The following is a 19,292-nucleotide window of genomic DNA, read 5'->3' on the forward strand; positions in this document are numbered from 1 at the left end:
CGACAGGCTCGCGACGCCATCTTGTGGCCGCTCCGACGCCATCTTGCGCCGTCCCTTTGCCCTGCTTTGATTTTGCTTGGCGTGCAGTCAGCAAATGAATGAATGAATGAATAAATAAATAAATAGTCGCAATCATCAGTAGCATTTGCACAGATGTAAGGGCGGGGGTGATGTTACTAACTGTGCTGCAGCTTTGGCACCCAACGAGCAGGGAAAGAGGTTTTTATGCCCATTTAGGGATAATGGGGCAATGGATGCTCATGCCATGGTCGGAGCGACCTTCTAAATCTAAAAACTAGTTCGTGTATTCCAAAGAACACAAAGCACAAATCTACTACAGAATTTGGAAACTGTGAAAAGACAGCTGGGTAATTACTAGGAAGGTCTCTTTGTCCTCCTTGACCCCAGTTTGTGATACTTACCTTGCCTTGAAGTTCATCAGAGTTCATCTGGATTTCTGAGTGCTGAGGAACACGTCTTTAAATAGAAATTTAATTTAAGGAGAGCTTTTCCTATCACTTCTTTTTTCCTTTCCTTAAATCTCAGTTTATGCGTGGAATATAATTTTATCCCTGTCTGTCACCACGCAGGGTAGCTGTGCCATGCCTACTGGTACAGAAATAAGCCAAAGCCAATAGCTATCATTGACTGAAGCTCAGTTCTACCAACATGAGGAATCCTAGAAAAAATATTTGATTAAGCAATTGTCTATACTGGTGGGAAGTTTAGTATCTGAAAATATATGCATCACAGCAGAAAACATCATCTAAGACCTGTAAACTCAGAAAAAGATCTGTTATAGTGTCACCACCTAACACTTTCCAGGCAGTGGAACAGTAATTTTTGTCCCATAGTTGCTCATTTTCTGCTTCAGTGAAAGCCTCAAAATCAGGAGATTTTCTAAAATTTTATCTAGATTTTCCCTTCAATCTTACCATGACAGCAGTTTCTCCAGAGGGAGCATTGTAAGGACATCGATCGAGAACCTATAAGTACTTCTTTCACAAAGGGGTCTAAATTATGTTGAGTATAATGTAAACAAAACATGGTAGTGTTCTTCATCCAGACAGTTTTGATATGAAGTAGGAAAGGTTGTCCAACTTTTGTTAGTCCCAATAGCAGAGATAGACCAATCTAGAATAAGGGTTCCAGGTCTTTGTATGTATTGCTGTGTTTTTTAAACCTAAAATCTTCAAATCTTCAGTGGAAAGACCAGCGAGCCGGGTGTAATACCATGGTGAGGTATTCATCTGGTCCATTAGCTCCATTGTACCCAGAGTGGCACTTCTACTCTTGGGGAGATACCTCTGGAAGCACGACTTTGCAGAAATCGTAAAAATCTCATGCATAATGCTTTTTAATTCTCACTCTGTCAGAACGGATTTTACTGCAGAATATTCTTTCATAAAAATTGAATTGTTTCTAAGTGGGTACGGTATAAAAAAGAGATACAGTGAACGTAATGTGTGTGGATTTTCAAAAAGCTTTTGGCTAGGTTGTGTTGATAAGTAATGAAGCTGTCACAGGATCACAGGAATTCTTTCATGGGGTAAAAGCTGGTTACAGCAGAGTGTGGGACTTAGTGGTCTGCATGGAGAAGAGCCAGCAGTGGGGTCCTGTAGAAATAAGTGTTGGAATTTGTACTGTTTAGTATGTGACCAAAGCTGGAGAAAGAAGTGAACAGAAAGGAAAATATTAAAACACCAAAATGATTCTATTATTTAAGAAGTATTTTGATAGATCTGGATCAGTTTTCTTCTCTGTAAAACATAGCTCATGCCAATTCTGATATTTTGAACTTATATTTCAAATCAGCATTGAACCAATATTGGCATTTTTGGTGGAATAGAAACAGTCAGCTCTAGTGCTTATTTCCTCTTCTAGTGCTTGTCAACCTCTTCTATTTCAGAAGACTTTACCGTTACCATATTACCAAATCTGCTAACTTTGCACCAAAGAACATCTTCAAAAACTTAAGTTAGAAGCAACTGTGGAAAGGAGGTATACCACCTACCTGGTTGCTCCTTCCCATTACCACAGCCCCTACCCCTCTCGTGGCCCTACCCCTCTCTCTGCCCTGGTGTGACGGCATTATGACACATCTTGCTCAGTCAGGAGAAGGGGTAAGGAGCAGGTAAGCAAGAGCAGCAAGATCTAACAGTGTCTTCATTAAAACATCTCTCCATATGAGACACAGACCATCTGACCTCTATACTGGCAGAATGTGGATGGAAAGGACGTTGTATTGGCTCAGGTTTGAGACTGATACCTGACGCTCTGTGACCAGAAACCCAGCTCTAGGAAAAAAGTGTCAGGTGGGTGGCTTCTGTGCTTTTTTTTTTTTTTTTCTTTTTCCTTTTTGTAGCCTGTATTGAAGTTTGGGATTCTCCTCACTATTCCCCTATTTCTGTTTCACTGTAGGAGATGCTTCCCAGAAGGAATCTTGCTGTACTGCCTCTTCCACTCCTTTTTTCTCTTTTATTCCTCGTAAATTTTCTTTTGTCAGTCTGACAACTCCAGGATAATCATGCCACCTTCTTACAGCTTTGTGTGAGAATCTGCCCATCTGATCACGTGGGTGGGCATAGCCAATGTATGTCCTTCTCTCTGTGTGTATTCAAGGGATTCAGCGACAGGTTTCCTACTAGCAATAAACTTCTCTAGAGCAGAAGATGAACACACTTTATGAGGGCTGGAACTGGAACATAGTCTGGAATGTTACCATTGATTTTACAATACAAGCGGCCTCTTGGAGTCACCCCAAGAGAAACTTGGCTTCTTTTCTGTGCAGCTTCCCAAGTGCTAGAGACAACTGTGGGTGCCTAGGGAGCTGAATCCCTTGCAGGCTGCATGCAGTTGTCCCTATCATTCTCTGAGTGCGGTGGTGCAACAAAATGCAATGTGTCTTTCCAGAAGGCCAGACAGCTGCTGGCTTGTAGGATGCATCACACTTCTCTGCGTGGGGTAACTCACCCAGGAAGGTTATCTGAGGTGTGGGCAGGACTTTTGTCACTGCATCGTGTGATTCTTAAAATGCTTCCCCAGCACAAGGGAACATACGCTTTATATTTCTCTTTAAATACCTGTCTTACTGCTTGCTGCTGTGTGGGCTACAACTAACTGCAGCTGTAAAAAGACTGATAGCTAGATGAGTCTGGCTCTGATCTGGCTGGATCTGTCAGCCCAGCTCTCCATCAGCTGAAGAGCCACTCACTACTGTTCTGGTGGTCAGCCTGAGCAGAGCTGCCAGGGGACAAGAGAAGTTGAATCAGCTTCCCATTCTCAAAGACAGGGAAGGCTGAAACCAATAAGCCAGAAAGCCTGCATCTCTGGGGACTGCATTCTTGAGCGTGGAGTAGTTAAATCTCCCACTATGAATAGAATAATATAGTTTTGGTCTTAAAGTGAAACAATTCCCTTCTCTGCATGAATACTATGCAAGAGCAGGCTGACGTACTAACTCCTGTGGTTAAACCATGTACATGTGGAGGAGATCTATGGGTGCTGATGGCTGGTGGAAGAGTGCATGCCCTGTTAGGATTTCATCTGCAATATTTTGGGTAGCTTATTTTGGCAAGGCAGCAGAGGAGCTTGGCTGGACTGTGGTTCTGCACAGATGTCAGCAGGTTATTACCCAGAGGAAGGTGGCACAGAGTGCAAGGTGTACATCTGCCTGTGGACCCTCAGCAGTGACCTGCTCCTACAGGACAAATTGGAGTTGGCACTGGAAGCCTCACTGGGACCTCTTTCCTTGCAGAGTTAGAAACTCTAGGAAGGGAAGGAGCTTGCCAGCACTGCTGTAATCCTATAAACAGCTTTATCTTAAGCTGCTGTGAGCTGAGCTCAAGCCTAAAGGATAAAAATCTCTAAGAGCAATTACTACTTGCTCCTAATGAGTCTCTTCTGATTCAGCTCCACGTTGCAGCAGATCTGTAGAATGTAGGTTCACTTCATCACTTGGGCTATCCTCTGTCAGCATGGCTAGATATTGCAAGCCTGGAAAATATTATGTTCTTCTGATCACATTTTTGGAGGTTGTGGCTCAGCAGTCACACTGGAGTCATCGAACACCAAAACGAAACAAAGCAAAAGCAGCTCATGGTACTTTTGATCAACTGTCTAATAAAAGACACATCAAGTTTATACTGCAAGTTTATTACAGTAATACAATCAAATTTAATAATTTTCACAGCTATTATATTGGGGTATATGTATATATATATATATATATTATTCCCAGCACACATTGCAGTCTGTTTCTCTTTAGTCATGCAGTGAGTAATGTATATACAATTACACGAAAGATTTTTTTCCCTAAAAAAGAGAAACCAAAATTACAAAAGTATGGCTTTGTAAGAAAGTTGTATCATATAATGAACATTCATTTGTACTTGGGCATGGAACATTCAGTCGTAATCAGTAAACAACAGCATCAGTCCCTGTCACGCTAAAGCCAAAAAAAGCCAAGGGAACAAGGAATAGGAAAGTGCCCATCAGTGTTAGAGAATGTCTATATCTGTATACATTCAAAGTATGAAAAATGTAAAAAATGTTTTTGGGGATTAAGTATTACTTTTATTTGTAAGCTGAAGTCAGAGTTAATGGAGACTTGAAGAATGGGTGCAGAGATTCTGTTTTCTTTTATACCGGCAAACATCAGCAGTGGTGCAATTGACTTAAAAAGTGTTACTTCGGGTGTAAAGAGATGCAACTGAGGTCAGATTCTGGCCTGTCCTCCCTGCTAATGGTGCTGCAGAAACAGACAGAAGCATAGGATTAAGAAGTCATAGGTGGCCGAATTCTGCTGTCAGCCCAAAGAAAAGATGGAGATACACGTTTCATATATTTTATTTTAAAAAGCAATTCAATAAAATGCGTCCACTGTCACAAATTCTTCGCTGGATGACTGTTGGCATGCAGAAGCCCTCGTGCTTGGTGCTTAGGGATAAAACACCTGTTTCAAAAGCACAGCTGCTGCCTCTTTGCCAGAGAAGAAATATCCTTACCTGTTAGCAGCACGATGCTTAGGACGTAAACTTATTTCGTTAGAAGGCTGCTTTCTTAAGGCATTGGTCACCGTTGTGTACATGGTAAGTCTTAAGTATTGTGTGTCAGTTGTGAGTTTTACCAGAAGAGGGCAGACACAGACACACGTGTGCGCATGTACACACACACACACACACACACACCCCCAAAGACCCACGGAGCTCACTGAAATGATACCCATTGATACGGCAGGAAAACACATATACACATCAGATCTTTACAGTGCTACTCTTCAAGACTGAAATTTAAAAATGTAACCTGCAGAGCCAGCCTGTAACCCAAAGATGAACAGACTGTACCCTTTTCCTTTTCTCTCTCTTTTCTCCAAGTTCTGAAATAAAAATCTTAGCCACTCTTACTCAGTATGTTTATATGCAAAATGTAAACATCACTATGTAGCACCAAGCACCTTTTTTGATTAATAAAGTCACTGACATATCTGTCGTGCAAACATAGGGATTTTTAAGGACTACTGACCATCGGTTGCAGGAATAGTGGAAAAGATATAGGATTTACTTTTGCTAATAACCTGGCTCGGAAAGAATAAAATTAATGCAGACAGGACTGAGGTAGATTTGGCTGTATCTGATGTAATGACACTGTATAGGTAGGAAGATGAATGGGATATCCAACTAAGAGGGAGGTCCTACAAGATAAATCCTCCCACAGAAGGACATCCCACTCTGCACTCTTGGCACTACAGGTGATGGAAAAAGTCATTCTGTAGCAGAAGCACCAGAACACTAATGGCCCTAAACTCTTGCCCAGTGGAACTGTACATCAAGGTCAGAAGGTAGGTGACTGACTGAGGCTCAGTGAGTGCTTGAGCTCTTGTTAAAATGGTCAGGAAAACAAAAGTGACAGGGCTCTGGTGTGATCTTTCCTGTGTGAGCAGCTGCCTGTTGGTAGTCTGAGAACATCTGAGCTTTTATGTGCTGTCCAACAACAGCCAGCAGTCTTCTAGGCTGTGATAACAGACACAGATATCCTCTGGCTTGGCTAATGGATAGAGGGTAACCTCATGCGTGCATACAAAGCATTCTGTGTGCTACAAAGCCAATAGAGAGCCTAAATGCCTGAACTATGACCTTTGTGATGATCCCTGGCTATTACATTCAACAAATAATCCTTGCACCATTTTAGATGCTCTTGTTCCCATTTGATTGGTCTTGCTCTCTGGGCACAGACCTCTGCCTTATTAGAAAGTGCCAGTGTCAGTAATGCCAAGAATCCCCACCTGCATCATTTGATTTGTAAGATGAACAATCTTCCCCTCCTTCCTGTCTTTTCTGAAATTCTTAGCAACACAGTTCTCATGGAATCAAGCTAGTGATTGATGATTTACTTTCTCTCCTTTGCTGGCAACTCTGCTCCCAGGGCCTAATTACTATTCTAATAATATCAATCTCCAGCCTACACGGCCTCTCGCCCACTGAGATGAGGTATTGCATTGCTATTGGGGACAGCCCCAATCCCACTCCTCTGGGGTGCTGAGCACTTCATAGTTGCTCTCAGCAGCCTCAGGCAGCGAGTGCCTGCTTTGTCTTCTGCCCCAGCACTGCCTTCCTGGGGGCTGCCAGGGCAGAAGTAGCTCAGCCACTGTTTATTATGCAAATCTGCCCTTGGTTCTGCTTTGCTTTGTGAAGCTGTGACAGCCTCCACTTGCTAGTGCGTGATGCGGCCTCTCAGCAAAATCACTGTCCAAGATTTACCCTGAATTTCTCTGACACCATTTGTGCCCTCCCCCTTGCAGAAGGCAGAATAGACTCAGATGAAGAGAGCAGGCAGGGCTGGGAGGACACCATGGGGGAGGTGGGACTGCAAGGGATGAGTTAACCCTTTTTTGTCCCGCTCACTACTCTTAGGGCTGGGCTGGCATTTTCTTTGTCTCACCAGCAAGTCTGCATCGTCACCTAGCACAGCACAGCAGGCACTGGCACAGCACTGCTTCCCAGCACCCGGGAGGGATGTCTGGGAGGAATGTCCCAGTGTCTCTGAAAGTATCTCCCAGATAGCTCTTGTCCAGCCTTGCAAGAAATCTCCCCCTTGTCCTGCAGCATCATCAGTAGCCTGACACACACTGGTGGTGCTCTGAACAGAGGGAAACCATGTGAGCTGATACAGAAGGGTGTAGCTCTGGTACAGCAGTCCTGGCACAAGCAGATAATGTGTGCAGGAATCTTCTCCACGCAGCAAGATTTGAATGCACAGGTCTGTTGCACATCCTTTCATAGCCAGAGCCTTTCAAAATGGGGCTTGTGTCACATGGCATTTTGCACCAAATTTATTTAAAGAGATCAGCAATTTATTCACTGCTGTTCAGAACAGATCTGGGGAAATGTGTTTACACTGCTTCATTAGAGCAGAGGGTTGCACTTATAAAGAGAGAAGGATGTTTGGTCCAAAATAAGAGATTTTCCCCATGAAGGAGTTTGGATTCTGCCACTGCTCTGCTGATGCCGAGCATGGCCTGGAGAGCAAGACCAGCACCTGGAACAGACAGGACTCTGCCTGGACAGGGCATCCTCAGCCCTGCAGAGAGACTACTCTTGGAAAGCTGCAAACACAACCTGCCTTCAGTTCCCAGGGAATTCAATAGAAACTTCTTTCCCAAGAGCAGGCCTTCTGTCTGGACTTGAATGGCAAAAACACTCTGACAAGTGACAACTTCTAATGCATGAATATCATACCCTAGCTTAGGGTGACTAGCAAACAGAGATCGTTCTGAGACCCACTGGTAAATAAAGTTAATGAGCTACATCTCTTTTGGAGACACATTCAAACCTAAAACAGAAGTCAATGATAATGTCACTCATGAAGGATGAGGCTGCCAGTGGCCCTGCACTTATTTTCAGTTTTTCACTGGAAGGCAAGAAAAATATTACCCTCCCCATTACACATCTATAAGGAGGCATTTGGGCTGGAGTTGCCTTCAACCTCTTCACTCCTGAGTGAGATAGGATGCTTTCCATTATTTCTTCTGTCCGTCCCACATAGGAATAAAACTTGGTGGTCTTATCTAAATACGCACACTCCACACTATGACCCAGTGCTAAGTAACTCATTAAAATATACTCTGTAAAACTGCTTCTACGTCTCTGTAGGATCAGCCACAGACTTTTTTGGTTATTACTAGATGATGCTGGATCATTGTTAGAAAGGAAACCTTATGTTTCAATCCTATTCATACATGGTAGTATTTTTCCTGGCTCTGGTAGAACACATATCCATAGTTACACCCTTTGAAAATCCTACTGTGCAAGTTATTTCTTTTTACTCAGGTGCATTACACGGGATACAGTTATGTTGGGAATTCAAATTCATTGATACCAGCTGACAGCTAAAAAAACCCAAACATAAGGCAGTCTCAGCTACAGTTAACTCTTCACATGCACAACAAAATAGAAAACAAGGAAGGCTTTTGCCTTTAAAAGTGCCGTGCCTGCAATCAATTAGAAAAAAAACAAAACAAAACAGAACTCTACATTTAAAATCTTGTCACAAAATACTGGATTTCCCAGCATAGCCTAGTAGGACAAGTATTAAAATCACAATAAAATACACAGATTGGTGGGTGCCCATGTCCCCTAAGTTGCCTTTAAAAATCCAAGACCCAGCGAATAAAGTCAAGGAAAAACATTTACCACATTTTTTGTTGATTGCTTTTTGCCATAGGATGGTAAGGGCTTTAGTGCCTGAGGTATAGGTAGTTCCTGGATGCTTTTGGGGAAGTGGGATGGAGGCAGAGTCTGGAGAATAGTTTGCATAGCTTGCAGATATAAAGAAGCAGGTGTGTTGCCCACCAGGCTGTTGAATTTCTCTTCCCCCAGCAAAGCTGTCCAGTGTTCCGGATGATCCCGTAGAACTTTCCGCATCTTAAATTGTGGGTTGGGCATGAAGAGCAAGAGGTAGTCAAGGCAGAGCTTCTTTGTTGCCATGTTGACTTTGGAGTCCCACATCTGTTCCAGGATGACGTCCAGTGGGGTAAGCCCTTTACTGTCCTCTATCCTGGGAGAAGCTCCATTGCCGAGGAGGATGAGGACTGTCTCTGACCTCAGCAGTTCACAAGCGAGGTGCAGGGGTGTCTTCCCATCTTCCAGATGAAAGCAGCCAGTCCTGTTGATGTACGAGTTCAAGCTGGGGAGCTTGTGCGCAATTTTGATGATCAGCCCCAAGATATCTCTCCTGTCATATGTGACCGCCATGGCCAAGTGAGGAGCAGAGGATGGGCAATAGCAGAAGTGTTCTCCGGGTACCTTGAGAGCCTCCTCTGGAAAATGAGACAGCAGATATTGAGCATAAGGCAGGTGGTTATGCACCACTGCGTAGAGAAGGGCTTCTGAAGGTGAGTATGTTCTTAGGCTGGCATTCTCCTCCCAGTAAAAATACTCCATAGTTCTCATGTCTTCCAGCATCCACACAGGCTTGTGATCTCTCACAGCCTGGTAGAACATATAGGATAAGAACTTGCAGTGCCTGCTCTGATCATCCTGCATGCTGGCCTGGTTGCTGGCCATGGCTCAGCAAATAAAGAGCAGCTCCACGTAAAATCTCTCCAGACTGTACGATCTGTGCACTTGGAATGCAGATCCCGATGCTGCTGCAACCTTCAGGCTGTCATTGCTGCCTGGACTGCACTAGCTTGAATGCATGGGCTGATCATCTCCACCCATTCATTGTTTTTTCCCCTCACTGCAGTGGTTTTGTTTAGGTAAGCACAATCCCACAGGCTCAGTTAACCCATGCCATGCAAGCAGCTGGTTAGTAAGTACATCCTGCTCCCTGCATAGTGTGGGTTACTGGAACGCTGTCAGACTGCAAGTGATTTTATACACACGCAGCTACAGAGAAGGCAGGGAGAGACTAAAATTAGCTTGAGAGGTGAGGTAGTTTTCTGTCTGCATTTCATGTCTAACCAGATCAGCTCCTACATCGCAGTAAGTGTGATAGTAATTTTCATCTATTTTTTGCACGTTGCTCTCACACACAGCTTGTTAAACAGTAAAAATATATGTTGCAACATAAAATGCTCCATGGCTGGTAATATAGAGGATGATACACTCATGAAATCAAGGGAATGGTAGCTGTACTATTAGGAGGGGCACCCTATTTTATAAATAATGGTATGGCTGGCCAATTAGGAGACGCTGATGTTAATGGATTGTCTGTAAGGCATTAGTGATATTTAAGATCCCAACATTAATCTCTGCAGAGAAAAGAGTCAATCAGGATGTGGAGTAACTATGCCTGGAGTCATAAAGCATATTGCTCGATTTAAATGCCTGCCTTTGTTTAGCAAGGAAATATCTGAAGTGCCTCTGTTTTGCACAGCAGGTACATAAACAAATTTAATGGCCAAACCACAATTGCAGATGGAGAGCTTTGATGTAAGCTCTCAGATGTAATGTTCCAGTAGTGGGGTGAGAGTGAGCTGTAATAGGGGAAAATGGACTTAAGCAATCTGACCTGTGAAATGCCCTGGTAAGATGACCAAGGCGCACAGCCTTAAGGGCTGCTACCTATAGGATGAGGCAAAATGACCTGATCAAAATTATATTCATAGAAAAGAAATGAACACCTCCTAAATAAGAGGAACTCCATGCATTTTATAAATCAACAAATTGCAGTAAGATGGTATCTCACCATCATGTTATGAAAACAGGAAAAATACAACAAATGGAGTTTTTTTTTCTTTTTCCATTTAGCAAGGAGACAACAGTAGATTCAGTATATTCAAACTAAACAGAGTATTCAAGCATAAAGTCTGAACACCTCCAAATGATGCCTGGGGTCATTCAAGGAGAAAACCATCACTAATCTGGGTCTACATCTAACATATCCTCCCATCTTCCAAAGTCCTGGATGTTCAATTCCATGCCCTAAACATTTCGTTTTATGGTGAGTTTTCATGTAGTTAGAATAAATGAATGTATGTACAGTTTTAGTCTATTGTTATTGCAGTTATTCTTGGAAATACTGCCTAATAGTTATTTGAGCATATTATTATCCATCTTGTATCCATGGTTGCAATAAACCATGTGTATGATCAAGGGCAGATTCAAAGGGTAACAAAAAGCTCAAGGAAGTCCCAATTAACTGGACAGGCCTGAAAAGGGGTTCAAGAGAACCCAGTGAGGTTCAATAACGCCAAGTGCAAAGTGTTGCACTTGGGTTAGGGCAATCCTATATATAAGTGTAGATTGGGAGAACTCATTGAGAGCAGCCCTGCCGAGAACTTGGGAGTCCTGATGGATGAAAAGCTGGACATGAGCCAGCAGTGTGCTTTTGCAACCCAGAAGGCCAATGTGGCAGCACAGCAGAGAGAGGGAGATTATTGTCCCTGCCTGCTCTGCCCTTGTGAGGCCCCATCTGGAGTATTGTGTCCAGGCCTGGGGCCCCCAGTACAAGAAGAATGTGGAATTGTTGGAGCAAGTCCAGAGGAAGGCCACAAAGATGATCAGAGTGCTGGAGCACCTGTCCTGTGATGAAACATTGAGGGAGTTCGGATTGTTTATCTTGGAGAAGCGAAGGCTTTGGGGATAGCTCGTTGCAATTTTCCAGTACTTGAAAGGAGCTTACAAGCAGAGGGGAACCAACTTTTTATGCAGGAAGATAGCGATAGGACAAGGGGGAATGGATTTAAACTGAAAGAAGAGAGGTTTAGGTAAGATGTTAGGAAGAAATTCTTTGCTCACAGCATGGTGAGGCTATGGCACAGGCTCTCCAGAGAAGCTGTGGATGCCCATCCCTGGAGGTGCTCAAGGCCAAGTTGGGTGGGTTCCTGAGCAGAATGGTCTAGTGGTTAGCAACCCTGCCCATGGCAGCATACTTGGAATGAGATGATCTTTGATGTCTCTTTGAACCCAAGGCATTCTATGATTCTATCATTCTATGATTCCGTGATTCTATGACTCAATGAAAGTTGTTTTGCTAGTGCTCCAGCACTTCCTGTCTGTGGCAGGGTAATGACCAAGCACAACAACTTTTGTGGTGCCGCTGCCGTATGGTGATTGCCAGAGCAGTCATTCTGCAGTAAAATGCAAATTAATTTTTGCATTTTCATCTCCTGAGGATTGTGATTCCTTTGTGTTCCCCTCCCTGTCGATCCAGCTCCAAGGAGATATAGCCTCTGCTCTGCTTCCCCCTCCTTCCTTACAGATTCAACTCATAGGCTCACTTGAACCACAACATTCAAAACTGACCTTTTTTTTTGGAGAGGGGTAATTTGGCATTGGCTCTGTTGCTGACCGAGCTCACTCTGTGGCTGCAGGACGACCAGGTCTGACAGAAGGAACAGTGCAGGAGTCTTCAGCCAGGACAGCAGACATGAGCAAGCCAGGACATTCCAGGTCACAAAGGAGTGTCTCTCATGTCAGACCTGCTACAGAGGTCTGTATACAGAGGTCTGTATCAGGTGCAGAGATACAGAGAAGCCAAGGGAAAAACATTCTGTGAATAGCTCCAAGGAACAAGAGTGCTGAAATCCCAAAATCAGAAACAGCTATTGGGAAACCAATTATATACCATGAGTGAAGGATATGAAAAACATAAAACCTGTAATTACAGGTCACCTTGTAAGTATAGATCACACTGTTAATTACAAGTTACCCTGTAATTCTGCCCAGAAAGCCCAGCACAAAACTACGAGACACATTCATACACTTTGCTGACCTCTGTATGATGTCAAAGGCACAACTCCCTGCCATGACTGAGTACTGCCTGCCATACAGACTCCTGAATTTGGCTTTTTTCAGTAGCTTAGGAAAGCTGGTGCTGATGACATGTTTGATGCCAATGCATCTCTTCTGAATTTAGTTACAAACATAATGCATCTGTAGGATATATCGAGGTATATCGATCAATTAGAAATGGAAGACATTAAGTTGGAAGGGTTTACTGAGGAAGAAGAAGATTAGGAGTTTGGGACTTTTATTTTTAGAATTTTGATCTGTGGTTAAAAATAATGCACCCTAACTCTTAACGTATTTGTTGTGGCTTTCCTTTTGGATAGACTGTAGTCCAGTAGGTGAGCAGAATCAATTTTGAATGAGGAAAGGAAGCACAAGAAAGTAGAAACAATTTTGAAGGATTAAAAAAAAAAAAAAAAAAAAAGCTGATCTTACCCAGAACACCACTTACCATTCTAGCTGAGACCAAAAGACTCTCTAGATCTCCCTTGAGGAGATGCATTCTTCATATTTTGATGGCAATTTCAGCTCATAAAATGATTTGATATTGTGATCTCGTGAGAAATACAGTGTGCTTCTGAGTTATTTGGGAACCTTTGATAGTGTTATGCTCAAAATGTTGTTTCTGGGCAGAAGAGAAAAATACCTGACACATAAAAATAATAACTTACTGTTACAGCACTTGAACAAAAAAAAATCATTATTAGTCCAGGTCTGGTTACTACAGAAAAACAAAGTATAGTTCTATGCAGAAACAATACATTTAAAATCATTATACACACACTTCTTAGTTTCTACCTCAGTTGCTGGTTATGCTTACCCTGGTGGCTTCACTCTGGTGCTGGTGGGTGTAACAGCAAGTCGTAAGGATCCGGAGTTCTTCACAGTGAGGAAAATGAGATTGATGATGATGGTTTCTTCTCCCTCTAGAATCTTCCTGGAGTCATTTTGATAATCGCTGACATGCTTTTACACCTTGTTTTTTCCTTCACTGGACTGAAACTTCAATTTTACATCTAAATTTACTACACATGGTGAGTACATGCATAGAATCATAGAATCATGGAATTATACAACGGCTTGTGTTGCAAGGAACATTGAAGACGGTCTAATTCCTACACTCCTCCTTGAGTAAGGACACCTCCCACCACATCAGGTTGCCCAAAGCCCCATCCCACCTGGCTTTGAATACTTCCAGGGATGGGGCATACACAGCTTCTCTGGACAGCCTGGGCCAGTGCCTCACCATCATCACAGTGAAAAACTTCTTCCTTATATCTTGTCCAAATCCACCTTTTTTAGTTTAAAGCCATTGGAAAAATGAGACATGTAAGATACTATCTTTTTTCCTCTTTGCCACCCCTGGAAGAAATTTTGTCCAGCTCCATATCTGCATTTCTTTTCACTAGCTGATAGAAATGAAGCAGTTTCTTACTTCAAGAGCAGAGTGGGCATGCCAACGGACCCCAACAGTTCAGTGGACAATTTGAGCTCTGCTCAGTTCCTTCCTGCCACATTTCAGCCTCCACTGAAAAGCTGCTTGGGGTATAAAAGAAAAAAAGTCTTTGAGGAAGACTGGGATCACCTCCAGCCAACAACTTACATCTGTCAAAAACTTCAGTGGCATGTTTCTTGCTCAGTTACACAGAAAGCAATGGAGAACTTTGTCAAGAAAGTGGAGGAGTACAGCTAGCACTTGTTTTAGTGATTATGAAGGGATTCTTTTATAGTCTGTACAAGAATGAACCAGCACCAATTCAGTGAGCTGACTAAACAAGGCTTTGAGGTGTTGGAAACATCTACAAACAGACCTGTCCTGAATTGCAGAATATTTCACTTCTGCTTGCAGAATTCAAACAGCAGAAGAAAGAATCTCTGACAATATGATAGAGGGTGGAAATGAAAATCCACAAAGCTTAACTAGTTTGGAAAGCATTTGAAATACACGTAATGAGATCTGTTGACGCACTGTATGCAGAACAAATCAATCCCCAGATAGTTATTTACTTGTAGAAGTTTGGAAGTGAAAGTTAACAACATAAAATGCAACAGTCTTATGTAAGAATCACAAAGAAACAAATAGAGGGTGCTCAGATTATATCCACACTGACTGTTGAGCAGTGCTGTGATCCAGGCACACATACTGTTCACACTGCTATCTATATTCAGACCCCTCACCTGCACACTAGCTGGAAACCTGGAACCACCAAAAGAAGCAGGGGAGCCAGGACAGCATAATGTTTCCGTGCAAACTACTGTTCTTCAGCCTGCGCAGGTCAGGCCTGTGAAGGGCTTAGACTGCTACATCCAAGTGTCACTTGATGCTTCACTTTCCGAGTGCAACTGGTATGAGAAAATACATGAATCAAGGGGGAATCAAAGCGTACCTTTGCTTACTCTACCCTCCCCTTTTAAGCTCAGAGTACAGTTAGAGTGCTTGATGTATGAAATGCTGCCAGCGAAGACAGAAGTTGATGTAAGACTGAAGATTAGTTTGATACGAGATCTTCTGTCTCCAGTTTCACAAGATAATTTATAGAGATTGCTTAGGTAAATCTGTAGATTTCTCTTAAGAGAAATTCCTGTCATTGTAACCATGTGGCTACCTAGTACTAATGCTTTCTGTTACCTTCTCTGTTTGGGAAAGAAAAGCTGAGAGAGACAGATAACAAAGCATGAAGTGTCATGGGATAAAGGAAGTTTTGAACTCTGACTTCTCACAGCAATTAGCAGACATTATTAACAATGTTTCTTGAGTTGTAATATTTCTTCCTTTAATCCATCACCCTGCTTTAAGAACAGAAGTTATAAAATTCAGAGCCCAAAGTGAAAGCAGTATGCTTATTTTTTGAGCCCCTCTCCTCTCTTCTGACACTGACATTCTGCCATTGCTGCATGGCACTGATGTGCTACGAAAGCATGTTGAAGTCCTCCTGAGTGTCAGTGCTTAACCTGAAGGGTGGAGACCTTTGGCATAGTACTAGCTCTGGCCTCTGACTCTGAGCTTCTCTTACTTTCAGGTGAAGAATGTGGAAATATTAACCTACATCTCAGCACGTGGAATGCCACAGGAGATAGGCATTGTGATCCGGACAAGCCTGGGAAGGGGCTACGGGGTCTGAAAGTCAACTGGGCTTAGGGCAAAGAGCAAGAGATGGGCTTGGAGATGGGTCAGGAGCAAGACCTGTCTCCGTGCTTTTTTTCTGTCAATTCCTAGGGAAGGATTGCCTATTTGTAAGGGCAGGCACTTGATAAATACTGGAATAACTCCAAAGGAGGGATAAGTTGCTAGCTCTCACTGAATGTCCCATATCTCTTCAAATATAGGTTAGATCAAGTAGTACACTTGTGTCTGGAGGATGACATGTCAGCTTGGTTTAATCTGCTATGAAAACAACAAGGATCATTTTATTCCATTTTTAAAAATGCTTTTGAGTCCTAATTGCACAGAGCCCGCATGCCAGAAATCCTGGTGTCTCCCATTTCTTAGAGTCTGTTTGTTTCAGCTCCCATTCCTGTCCTAATTTGAGAAGGTATCTTTCAAAGACAGTACTTGAAATAGATTGCCAGGCCTACTCCAAACAGTAACCTCTCAGCTGAGCTCTGTTTAAAGAACAAAAAGCACTTGCAGACAATCTTTACCTACAGATATGTTGAACCAATTGCTGCTTTTCCAGTGAATGGATGAGACTGTGATACAGCCTTACAATGTTGGACATTTTTTTTTGTGTGTGTGTGATGATTATAGGTATCTATGCCCTGTTTTACCATATCTCTACGTAAATGTCAAGGCTGACAACTACTGAGAAAGCAGGCAGGAAGACATGAATACATTTCGTTTTCAAAACTGATGAAAAGCAATGCTTTTTTATACAACCCATAATTAACCTGGAGAATTCAGTGCTATGTGGTATCAACAGGTTAAATGCTTGGCAGTCTCCAAAGTAAAACCTTTTTTCTCTAAGCATTAAGGTCTTTGTTCTCTGCTTATGCAGCAACTGGCACCACACCAAGGCTGCAAATCTAAGGTTCTGCCACCATGCAGATGGGCAAATAAAAAAAATTGCAGTAGTACCATTCGTCAAGCAATGATGGCAAATTTGTCTGAACCTTCTTAGTGGTTCTAGTGCTGTCTCTGTATTATAAACAAGAGCTGGTCAGAAAGCTAATATCCATGCATTTGTGTGCAAGATGGAAGGTCTACAAAACTGAGCTGCTTTGCAGAATGTATCTATTTCATACCATCCTTTGACAAAACTTATGGTCCAAAAGGACCACAAAACCCAAAGGAGGAAGGTCACCTCCTGCCATCTGCTGAGGTTTTTCAGAACCCTGAAAGATTTCCCAATTTAGGGCAGAGAAGCTAAATATCCAAAGTAAGCTCAGCTTGAGCAGTAGCTGTAGGAACAAGCAAACTATCTGCTGTTTGAGAGCACTATGAATCCCAGTGTATCCTTACATGGGAACACATTAAAAATCTATTTTTATTGAATTAATTACAAAAAAAAATCCATGTTGCAAGCAGTTCTGGTAGTTCCTATTATCTGTAGGTTGTCAGCCCATGATTAGCTGCTGGACGCTACTGAAAGCAATCTTTAGCCATACTCTTATTATAAAATTATTTGTTAAAGAAGTCTTCACAGTGTCTTCTGAGGCCTCAGAGGCTGGCTGAGACACTTAAAGGTTAATTCAGTCATTAAGGGGACCAGTTTCTAGGCCCCGCATCTTGCTGTCTCATAAACAATATGCTTCATACAGAGCCAGAAACAGCCACTCACTACTATGTTCACTTCAGCTTCCAGAAATATTTTCTGCAATGGGCCTTTAGTCTGGGATAAGCAAAAAGCACCACAGAAATACCTGAAAATTGTATTTGTCTAAGTAAGGTTCTTCTGGACTTTACTGTCTCAAACACTTTGTTCAGAGAGCTGTATTGGAATAATGATTTCTCTGAACAAGGCACTTGTGATGACTCAACTAATGACAAATTGTTTCTGTCACCACATTTAACAAGTTCAGACACATTTAAAACATTTAACTAACCGGCAGGAGGCCATCACATCATCTTCCTCTTTATGATTTAATGTGTAAGTGAAGTTGGCCAGTGAGAACTGACTCAATATCTGCTGGATTACTAGCAAAATAAAAAGCCGTAAAAGCATGAAATTCCATGTGGCTGCTTGGAGGAAATGTGACAGGAATGCTCTGGGCATGGTAGTTTCCCATTAATTCCATTGAGATATGGCTTTTGCTTCAACAATCAGCCATCTGTGAGAGAGCTGTCATCAGCACCCAGGAAAACATAATCCTGTGCACCTCTGAGGTGCCTGAAAATACAAATACTACAACTATCAGAAACTCTGGAACAGCTGTTAGTGCACAGCAGCCTTTAGTGAGATCCCAGCCAACAGCTTGAACTGAAAACTGAAGGAGAATTAAGAGATTTGGTCCTGTTCACTGTCAGAGCTACCCCAACTTTGGTGATTTAGATCTTGATCTGAGGTCAGAAAATATCCTTACAAAAGATTCATCCTTGGGAAACAGAAATTTGCTCTCCTGGCTCCAGTTGTAGAGAAACACTCCTGAAAATGAGGCCATCTATCATGGATGCACACATCTGTCTTTAAACTAGATTTGAAAATCATGACTGGGAGGTTTGTAACTAATTCCCAGTAACACCCCAGCTGCTCTCAGGCTTGCATCTGTTAGAAGTAGAAGCCTGAATTTACATGAGTCACACATCAATCTACACAGAAACACTGTGAAAACAATGCCAAAAAAAAGAAAAGAAAAGCTGTGTGCCAGCAATGCCACGTTTGCATTAAAGCCCGTCAAACAAAGCCCTAAAACCACTACGTACATAGGTGGAAATACTGAATATGTTGCTGCACCATAAAATTCAGAATGCATAGCTATTGCAGATGGCCAATATGCATTATCTTCCTCATCTGTGACATGAGGACTTCTCTTCACCAGAGAGGGGCCCTGTTCTCCCTGCAGTCACGGCTGCCACAGGAGAACTGGGCTGCTACCTGCCAGCCTGCTCAGATGAAACTGTCCTCTCCCCACATTGCCTTGCTGCTCATCAGTCCAATTTGACAGCTTGGTGCTAAAACAGAATCTGCAAACTGTAAGATATTGGTGTAACTATCCATCAGGGCCAAATTCTACCCAGAAATGGATATGGCTCCCTGACTTCGGTATGTTAGCATTTCAGAGCTTGCATGGTTATGTCATGCAAATCTTCATAAAATGAGGATATCAGTGTCTCTGTGACTTTCCCTAGCACACAGTGAATGAACAAAGGGTTAGAATATGGGCTAAAAGGGTGTGAGGTGCACTGCTGTTTCTCCCCTTATTAATGTCTCCTGAATGCATGACCATCGTGTTCTGCTCACATGCTCAGGACTGACAGATATCAAGTCAGGAAAGACTTCTTCCAATCAGTTTGGCAGAAACTGTTCAATTTTTTTCCTTCTTTTCTTTCCTTCCTTCCTTCCTTCCTTCCTTCCTTCCTTCCTTCCTTCCTTCCTTCCTTCCTTCCTTCCTTCCTTCCTT

The 19,292-nt window shown here is 42.6% G+C and overlaps 2 protein-coding genes across 3 annotated transcripts in view; both read right to left on the reverse strand.

Annotated features, from left to right (window-relative positions):
* Positions 1–19,292, reverse strand: part of ALK (ALK receptor tyrosine kinase) — a 751,299-nt gene that overhangs the window by 562,599 nt on the left and 169,408 nt on the right. The window lies entirely within an intron of this gene.
* Positions 3,945–10,599, reverse strand: LOC100543508 (ankyrin repeat domain-containing protein 9-like). The gene is made up of 2 exons (XM_003203725.4): positions 8,691–10,599; positions 3,945–4,750 (listed from the first exon to the last, which is right to left on the reverse strand). The coding sequence occupies exons 1-2, from the start codon at positions 9,561–9,563 to the stop codon at positions 4,742–4,744; spliced, it is 882 nt and encodes a 293-aa protein (XP_003203773.2). The 5' UTR covers positions 9,564–10,599; the 3' UTR covers positions 3,945–4,741.

The sequence above is a fragment of the Meleagris gallopavo genome, chromosome 2, assembly GCF_000146605.3.
Source record: "Meleagris gallopavo isolate NT-WF06-2002-E0010 breed Aviagen turkey brand Nicholas breeding stock chromosome 2, Turkey_5.1, whole genome shotgun sequence".
NCBI lineage: Eukaryota > Metazoa > Chordata > Aves > Galliformes > Phasianidae > Meleagris > Meleagris gallopavo.

Bases quoted from the DNA above. Each gene is read 5' to 3' on its own strand.
- LOC100543508 (XM_003203725.4), bottom strand. From the start codon at position 9,563: ATGGCCAGCAACCAGGCCAGCATGCAGGATGATCAGAGCAGGCACTGC.